General features: G+C 41.6%; 1 protein-coding gene and 1 long non-coding RNA gene across 3 annotated transcripts in view; one reads left to right on the top strand and one right to left on the bottom strand.

Moving 5' to 3' along the window:
- The window catches only part of ntpcr (nucleoside-triphosphatase, cancer-related), a 66,171-nt gene extending 62,618 nt beyond the window's left edge, over nucleotides 1–3,553 (top strand). For both annotated transcript variants that reach the window (XM_055934115.1, XM_055934196.1), the window contains exon 5: nucleotides 3,031–3,553. In XM_055934115.1, the coding sequence (XP_055790090.1) occupies nucleotides 3,031–3,108 (78 nt within the window). In that variant the 3' untranslated portion in view covers nucleotides 3,109–3,553. The remainder of the gene's footprint in view (nucleotides 1–3,030) is intronic.
- Nucleotides 3,554–7,802: 4,249 nt separating this feature from the next.
- Nucleotides 7,803–9,972, bottom strand: LOC129862522 (uncharacterized). Its single transcript, XR_008760780.1, has 4 exons — nucleotides 9,758–9,972; nucleotides 9,488–9,560; nucleotides 8,450–9,310; nucleotides 7,803–8,292 (listed from the first exon to the last, which is right to left on the bottom strand). It is a non-coding gene; the product is annotated as an uncharacterized LOC129862522 (long non-coding RNA).
- Nucleotides 9,973–10,259: the final 287 nt, after the last annotated feature.

Genomic DNA, 10,259 nt, shown 5'->3' on the forward strand with positions numbered 1-10,259 from the left:
TTTTACAGTATAGCATGACTAGTACCGTTATCCTTTTACAGTATAGCCTGGTAGATACCATTATCATTTTACAGTATAGCATGGTAGATACCGTTATCCTTTTACAGTATAGCATGGTAGATACCGTTATCCTTTTACAGTATAGCATGGTAGAGACCATTATCATTTTACAGTATAGCATGGTAGATACCATTATCCTTTTACAGTATAGCATGGTAGATACCGTTATCCTTTTACAGTATAGCATGACTAATACCGTTATCCTTTTACAGTATAGCATGACTAATACCATTATCATTTTACAGTATAGCATGGTAGATACCATTATCCTTTTACAGTATAGCATGACTAATACGTTATCCTTTTACCGTAAAGCATTGTGGGGATTAAACATGAAATCATGCGTGACTAAACCAGATCCATCCATCAGGATTAATGTTAGTTATATTAACCGTGTTAGATCTGGTTCCATCCATCAGGATTAATGTTAGTTATATTAACAGATCTGGTTCCATCCATCAGGATTAATGTTAGTTATATTAACAGATCTGGTTCCATCCATCAGGATTAATGTTAGTTATATTAACAGATCTGGTTCCATCCATCAGGATTAATGTTAGTTATATTAACAGATCTGGTTCCATCCATCAGGATTAATGTTAGTTATATTAACAGATCTGGTTCCATCCATCAGGATTAATGTTAGTTATATTAACAGATCTGGTTCCATCCATCAGGATTAATGTTAGTTATATTAACAGATCTGGTTCCATCCATCAGGATTAATGTTAGTTATATTAACAGATCTGGTTCCATCCATCAGGATTAATGTTAGTTATATTAACAGATCTGGTTCCATCCATCAGGATTAATGTTAGTTATATTAACAGATCTGGTTCCATCCATCAGGATTAATGTTAGTTATATTAACAGATCTGGTTCCATCCATCAGGATTAATGTTAGTTATATTAACAGATCTGGTTCCATCCATCAGGATTAATGTTAGTTATATTAACAGATCTGGTTCCATCCATCAGGATTAATGTTAGTTATATTAACAGATCTGGTTCCATCCATCAGGATTAATGTTAGTTATATTAACAGATCTGGTTCCATCCATCAGGATCAATGTTAGTTATATTAACCGTGTTAGATCTGGTTCCATCCATCAGGATTAATGTTAGTTATATTAACAGATCTGGTTCCATCCATCAGGATTAATGTTAGTTATATTAACAGATCTGGTTCCATCCATCAGGATCAATGTTAGTTATATTAACAGATCTGGTTCCATCCATCAGGATTAATGTTAGTTATATTAACCGTGTTAGATCTGGTTCCATCCATCAGGATTAATGTTAGTTATATTAACAGATCTGGTTCCATCCATCAGGATTAATGTTAGTTATATTAACAGATCTGGTTCCATCCATCAGGATTAATGTTAGTTATATTAACAGATCTGGTTCCATCCATCAGGATTATTGTTAGTTATATTAACAGATCTGGTTCCATCCATCAGGATTAATGTTAGTTATAGTAACCGTGTTAGATCTGGTTCCATCCATCAGGATCAATGTTAGTTATATTAACAGATCTGGTTCCATCCATCAGGATTAATGTTAGTTATATTAACCGATCTGGTTCCATCCATCAGGATTAATGTTAGTTATATTAACCGTGTTAGATCTGGTTCCATCCATCAGGATTAATGTTAGTTATATTAACAGATCTGGTTCCATCCATCAGGATCAATGTTAGTTATATTAACAGATCTGGTTCCATCCATCAGGATTAATGTTAGTTATATTAACAGATCTGGTTCCATCCATCAGGATTAATGTTAGTTATATTAACAGTGTTAGATCTGGTTCCATCCATCAGGATTAATGTTAGTTATATTAACAGATCTGGTTCCATCCATCAGGATTAATGTTAGTTATATTAACAGATCTGGTTCCATCCATCAGGATTAATGTTAGTTATATTAACAGATCTGGTTCCATCCATCAGGATTAATGTTAGTTATATTAACCGATCTGGTTCCATCCATCAGGATTAATGTTAGTTATATTAACCGATCTGGTTCCATCCATCAGGATTAATGTTAGTTATATTAACAGATCTGGTTCCATCCATCAGGATCAATGTTAGTTATATTAACAGATCTGGTTCCATCCATCAGGATTAATGTTAGTTATATTAACAGATCTGGTTCCATCCATCAGGATTAATGTTAGTTATATTAACAGATCTGGTTCCATCCATCAGGATTAATGTTAGTTATATTAACAGATCTGGTTCCATCCATCAGGATTAATGTTAGTTATATTAACAGATCTGGTTCCATCCATCAGGATTAATGTTAGTTATATTAACAGATCTGGTTCCATCCATCAGGATTAATGTTAGTTATATTAACAGATCTGGTTCCATCCATCAGGATTAATGTTAGTTATATTAACAGATCTGGTTCCATCCATCAGGATTAATGTTAGTTATATTAACAGATCTGGTTCCATCCATCAGGATTAATGTTAGTTATATTAACAGATCTGGTTCCATCCATCAGGATTAATGTTAGTTATATTAACAGATCTGGTTCCATCCATCAGGATTAATGTTAGTTATATTAACAGATCTGGTTCCATCCATCAGGATTAATGTTAGTTATATTAACAGATCTGGTTCCATCCATCAGGATCAATGTTAGTTATATTAACAGATCTGGTTCCATCCATCAGGATTAATGTTAGTTATATTAACCGTGTTAGATCTGGTTCCATCCATCAGGATCAATGTTAGTTATATTAACCGTGTTAGATCTGGTTCCATCCATCAGGATTAATGTTAGTTATATTAACAGTGTTAGATCTGTTCCATCCGTCAGGATTAATGTTAGTTATATTAACAGATCTGGTTCCATCCGTCAGGAACACTACACTCTTGCTGCTATGGTATCTCTTAAACATCTTTGGTTGTGTGTTTCTCTCTCTCCCTACCCCCCGGCCTTCCCTCCTCTCTCTCAGGTCACCAAGGAGAACAGAGATGTTATATTACCAGAGGTTGTGTCAGCTCTAAAGGACTGTCTCAAGCAAAGTGCCTAAGTAGGTAGAAGTTATCCAAGGTCATTGGAAATTCATGAAGGGCATTCAGAGAACACAGCAGCACCCTGAACTAGACCCACCCTGATGAACTAGACCCACCCTGATGAACTAGACCCACCCTGATGAACTAGACCCACCCTGATGAACTAGACCCACCCTGATGAACTAGACCCACCCTGATGAACTAGACCCACCCTGATGAACTAGACCCACCCTGATGAACTAGACCCTGATGAACTAGACCCACCCTGATGAACTAGACCCACCCTGATGAACTAGACCCACCCTGATGAACTAGACCCACCCTGATGAACTAGACCCACCCTGATGAACTAGACCCACCCTGATGAACTAGACCCTGATGAACTAGACCCACCCTGATGAACTAGACCCACCCTGATGAACTAGACCCACCCTGATGAACTAGACCCACCCTGATGAACTAGACCCACCCTGATGAACTAGACCCACCCTGATGAACTAGACCCACCCTGATGAACTAGACCCACCCTGATGAACTAGACCCACCCTGATGAACTAGACCCACCCTGATGAACTAGACCCACCCTGATGAACTAGACCCACCCTGATGAACTAGACCCACCCTGATGAACTAGACCCACCCTGATGAACTAGACCCACCCTGATGAACTAGACCCACCCTGATGAACTAGACCCACCCTGATGAACTAGACCCACCCTGATGAACTAGACCCACCCTGATGAACTAGACCCACCCTGATGAACTAGACCCACCCTGATGAACTAGACCCACCCTGATGAACTAGACCCACCCTGATGAACTAGACCCACCCTGATGAACTAGACCCACACTGATGAACTAGACCCACCCTGATGAACTAGACCCACCCTGATGAACTAGACCCACCCTGATGAACTAGACCCACCCTGATGAACTAGACCCACCCTGATGAACTAGACCCACCCTGATGAACTAGACCCACCCTGATGAACTAGACCCTGATGAACTAGACCCACCCTGATGAACTAGACCCACCCTGATGAACTAGACCCACCCTGATGAACTAGACCCACCCTGATGAACTAGACCCACCCTGATGAACTAGACCCTGATGAACTAGACCCACCCTGATGAACTAGACCCACCCTGATGAACTAGACCCACCCTGATGAACTAGACCCACCCTGATGAACTAGACCCTGATGAACTAGACCCACCCTGATGAACTAGACCCACCCTGATGAACTAGACCCACCCTGATGAACTAGACCCACCCTGATGAACTAGACCCACCCTGATGAACTAGACCCACCCTGATGAACTAGACCCACCCTGATGAACTAGACCCACCCTGATGAACTAGACCCACCCTGATGAACTAGACCCACCTTGATGAACTAGACCCACCCTGATGAACTAGACTCACCCTGATGAACTAGACCCACCCTGATGAACTAGACCCACCCTGATGAACTAGACCCACCCTGATGAACTAGACCCACCCTGATGAACTAGACCCACCCTGATGAACTAGACCCACCCTGATGAACTAGACCCACCCTGATGAACTAGACCCACCCTGATGAACTAGACCCACCCTGATGAACTAGACCCACCCTGATGAACTAGACCCACCCTGATGAACTAGACCCACCCTGATGAACTAGACCCACCCTGATGAACTAGACCCACCCTGATGAACTAGACCCACCCTGATGAACTAGACCCACCCTGATGAACTAGACCCACCCTGATGAACTAGACCCACCCTGATGAACTAGACCCACCCTGATGAACTAGACCCACCCTGATGAACTAGACCCACCCTGATGAACTAGACCCACCCTGATGAACTAGACCCACCCTGATGAACTAGACCCACCCTGATGAACTAGACCCACCCTGATGAACTAGACCCACCCTGATGAACTAGACCCACCCTGATGAACTAGACCCACCCTGATGAACTAGACCCACCCTGATGAACTAGACCCACCCTGATGAACTAGACCCACCCTGATGAACTAGACCCACCCTGATGAACTAGACCCACCCTGATGAACTAGACCCACCCTGATGAACTAGACCCACCCTGATGAACTAGACCCACCCTGATGAACTAGACTCACCCTGATGAACTAGACCCACCCTGATGAACTAGACCCACCCTGATGAACTAGACCCACCCTGATGAACTAGACCCACCCTGATGAACTAGACCCACCCTGATGAACTAGACCCACCCTGATGAACTAGACCCACCCTGATGAACTAGACCCACCCTGATGAACTAGACCCACCCTGATGAACTAGACCCACCCTGATGAACTAGACCCACCCTGATGAACTAGACCCACCCTGATGAACTAGACCCTGATGAACTAGACCCACCCTGATGAACTAGACCCACCCTGATGAACTAGACCCACGCTGATGGATGGATGTTGGCCAGCACTCTGTACCATGGTCCAGGACTAGACTGTTATAGCTGGTGCTCTAACTCTTCTATGAGGCCTTACCACTTGAAGTATTCACCTTGTCAAACTGAGAACGGGCTTCATGCAGTTTGACATGGATCACTATAAACCTAATGGCTTATTCATGTTCAACATGAAGAAACAACCACTTAAACAATACAATTCTCTGGATTGCCTCCTAATCAGTGTCTATTTCTTATTGCATTAATTAGAGTACTGTACAAGCCTACCTGCATGGACTGTTTTGGAACTGTATGCAGTGACGTGAGAGTTGATTAAATGTTGATTTTGTTTCCACCTGATAAAGTGATCCTTTCAGATTACACACTGTAGTATTTGTTTATTCTCTGTTTATGCCTTTAACTGTTTAAAGCCTAGTAGTAGTGTGTATATATATTGATCGTTAACCGTTTAAAGCCTAGTAGTAGTGTGTATATATATTGATCGTTAACTGTTTAAAGCCTAGTAGTAGTGTGTATATATATTGATCGTTAACTGTTTAAATCAAATCAAAATCCAATTTTATTGGTCACATACACATATTTAGCAGATGTTATTGTGGGTGTAGCAAAATGCTTGTGTTTCTAGCGCCAATAGTGCAGTAGTATCTAACAATTCACAACAATACACACAAATCTAAAGTTAAAGAATGGAATTAAATAATACAAACAATAATACAAATGTAAACTATTCAGACCCCTTGACTTTTCCACGTTGGTTACGTTACGGCCTTATTCTAAATGTTATTAAATAAAATAAGTTCTCAGCAATCTACACAAAATACTCCACAGGTTTTTATAAATGTTTGCTAATTTATTAAAAATAAAAAACAGAAATAACTTATTTACGGAAGTATTCTTTGCTATGAGACTTGAAATTGAGCGCGGGTGCATCCCGTTTCCATTGATCATCCTTGAGATGTTTCTACAACTTGATTTGGAGTCCATCTGTGGTTAATTCAATTGATTGGACATGATTTGGAAAGACACACCTGTCTATATAAGGTCCCACAGTTGACAGTGCATGTCAGTGCAAAAAACAAGCCATGAGGTCGAAGGAATTGTCTCTAGAGCTCAGAGACAGGATTGTGTCGAGGCACAGATCTGGGGAAGGGTACAAAAAAGTATCTGCAGCATTGAAGGTCCTCAAGAACACGGTGGTCTCCATCATTCTGAAATGGATGAAGTTTGGAACCACTAAGATTCTTCCTAGAGATGGCCGCTCGGCCAAACTGAGCAATAGGGGGAGAAGGGCCTTGGTCAGGGAGTTGACCAAGAATCCGATGGTAACTCTGACAGAGCTCTAGAGTTCCTCTGTGGAGATGATTGTCCTTCTGGAAGGTTCTCCCATCTCTGCAGCACTTCACCAATCAGGCCTTTATGGTAGAGAAGACAGATGTAATCCACCCCTCAGTAAAAGGCACATGACAGCCCACTTGGAGTTTGCCAAAAGGCACCTAAAGACTCTCAGACCATGAGAACAAATATTTAACTATTTGGCCTGAATGCCAAGCATCACGTCTGGGGGAAACCTGGCACCATCCCTATGGCAAAGCATTGTGGTGGCAGCCGATCAAACATCTCTGGAGAGACCTGAAAATAGCTGTGCAGCAATGCTCCCCATCCAACCTGAGAGAGCTTGAGAGGATCTGCAGAGAAGAACGGGAGAAACTCCCCAAATACAGGTGTGCCAAGCTTGTAGCGTCTTACCCAAGAAGACTCAAGGCTGTAATCACTGCCAAAGGTGCTTCAACAAAGTACTGAGTAAAGGGTCTGAATACTTATGGAAATGTGATATTTCAGTTTTTATTTTTAATAAATTATCAAAAATGTCTAAAAACCTGTTTGATTGTTATCAGGCCTACTGATGGTCCATATTGATTGTTATCAGGCCTACTGATGGTCCATATTGATTGTTATCAGGCCTACTGATGGTCCATATTGATTGTTATCAGGCCTACTGATGGTCCATATTGATTGTTATCAGGCCTACTGATGGTCCATATTGATTGTTATCAGGCCTACTGATGGTCCATATTGATTGTTATCAGGCCTACTGATGGTCCATATTGATTGTTATCAGGCCTACTGATGGTCCATATTGATTGTTATCAGGCCTACTGATGGTCCATATTGATTGTTATCAGGCCTACTGATGGTCCATATTGATTGTTATCAGGCCTACTGATGGTCCATATTGATTGTTATTAGATACAGTGTATCTGTAGACACACCTCCATTAATACAGTGTATCTGTAGACACACCTCCTCCACACCTCCATTAATACAGTGTATCTGTAGACACACCTCCATTAATACAGTGTATCTGTAGACACACCTCCATTAATACAGTGTATCTGTAGACACGCCTCCTCCACACCTCCATTAATACAGTGTATCTGTAGACACACCTCCTCCACACCTCCATTAATACAGTGTATCTGTAGACACGCCTCCTCCACACCTCCATTAATACAGTGTATCTGTAGACACACCTCCTCCACACCTCCATTAATACAGTGTATCTGTAGACACACCTCCATTAATACAGTGTATCTGTAGACACGCCTCCAGTAATACAGTGTATCTGTAGACACACCTCCTCCACACCTCCATTAATACAGTGTATCTGTAGACACACCTCCATTAATACAGTGTATCTGTAGACACACCTCCTCCACACCTCCATTAATACAGTGTATCTGTAGACACACCTCCTCCACACCTCCATTAATACAGTGTACCTGTAGACACACCTCCATTAATACAGTGTATCTGTAGACACATCTCCTCCACACCTCCATTAATACAGTGTATCTGTAGACACACCTCCACCACCTCTCCATTAATACAGTGTATCTGTAGACACGCCTCCTCCACACCTCCATTAATACAGTGTATCTGTAGACACACCTCCATTAATACAGTGTATCTGTAGACACACCTCCACCACCTCTCCATTAATACAGTGTATCTGTAGACACACCTCCATTAATACAGTGTATCTGTAGACACACCTCCATTAATACAGTGTATCTGTAGACACACCTCCTCCACACCTCCATTAATACAGTGTATCTGTAGACACACCTCCATTAATACAGTGTACCTGTAGACACACCTCCATTAATACAGTGTACCTGTAGACACACCTCCATTAATACAGTGTATCTGTAGACACACCTCCTCCACACCTCCATTAATACAGTGTATCTGTAGACACACCTCCTCCACACCTCCATTAATACAGTGTATCTGTAGACACGCCTCCATTAATACAGTGTATCTGTAGACACACCTCCATTAATACAGTGTATCTGTAGACACGCCTCCTCCACACCTCCATGAATACAGTGTATCTGTAGACACACCTCCATTAATACAGTGTATCTGTAGACACACCTCCATTAATACAGTGTATCTGTAGACACACCTCCATTAATACAGTGTATCTGTAGACACACCTCCATTAATACAGTGTATCTGTAGACACACCTCCATTAATACAGTGTATCTGTAGACACACCTCCATTAATACAGTGTATCTGTAGACACACCTCCATTAATACAGTGTATCTGTAGACACACCTCCATTAATACAGTGTATCTGTAGACACACCTCCATTAATACAGTGTATCTGTAGACACACCTCCATTAATACAGTGCATCTGTAGACACACCTCCATTAATACAGTGTATCTGTAGACACACCTCCATTAATACAGTGTATCTGTAGACACACCTCCATTAATACAGTGTATCTGTAGACACACCTCCATGAATACAGTGTATCTGTAGACACACCCCCATTAATACAGTGTATCTGTAGACACACCTCCATTAATACAGTGTATCTGTAGACACACCTCCACCACCTTTCCATTAATACAGTGTATCTGTAGACACACCTCCACCACACCTCCATTAATACAGTGTATCTGTAGACACACCTCCTCCACACCTCCATTAATACAGTGTATCTGTAGACACACCTCCATGAATACAGTGTATCTGTAGACACGCCTCCATTAATACAGTGTATCTGTAGACACACCTCCACCACACCTTCATTAATACAGTGCATCTGTAGACACACCTCCATTAATACAGTGTACCTGTAGACACACCTCCATGAATACAGTGTATCTGTAGACACGCCTCCATTAATACAGTGTATCTGTAGACACACCTCCATTAATACAGTGTATCTGTAGACACGCCTCCATTAATACAGTGTATCTGTAGACACACCTCCATTAATACAGTGTATCTGTAGACACACCTCCATGAATACAGTGTATCTGTAGACACGCCTCCATTAATACAGTGTATCTGTAGACACACCTCCACCACACCTCCATTAATACAGTGCATCTGTAGACACACCTCCATTAATACAGTGTACCTGTAGACACACCTCCATGAATACAGTGTATCTGTAGACACACCTCCATTAATACAGTGTATCTGTAGACACACCTTCATTAATACAGTGTATCTGTAGACACACCTCCTCCACACCTCCATTAATACAGTGTATCTGTAGACACACCTCCTCCACACCTCCATTAATACAGTGTATCTGTAGACACACCTCCACCACCTCTCCATTAATACAGTGTATCTGTAGACACACCTCCACCACCTCTCCATTAATACAGTGTATCTGTAGACACACCTCCACCACCTCT

The sequence above is a fragment of the Salvelinus fontinalis genome, chromosome 1 (assembly GCF_029448725.1).
Source record: "Salvelinus fontinalis isolate EN_2023a chromosome 1, ASM2944872v1, whole genome shotgun sequence".
Lineage (NCBI taxonomy): Eukaryota > Metazoa > Chordata > Actinopteri > Salmoniformes > Salmonidae > Salvelinus > Salvelinus fontinalis.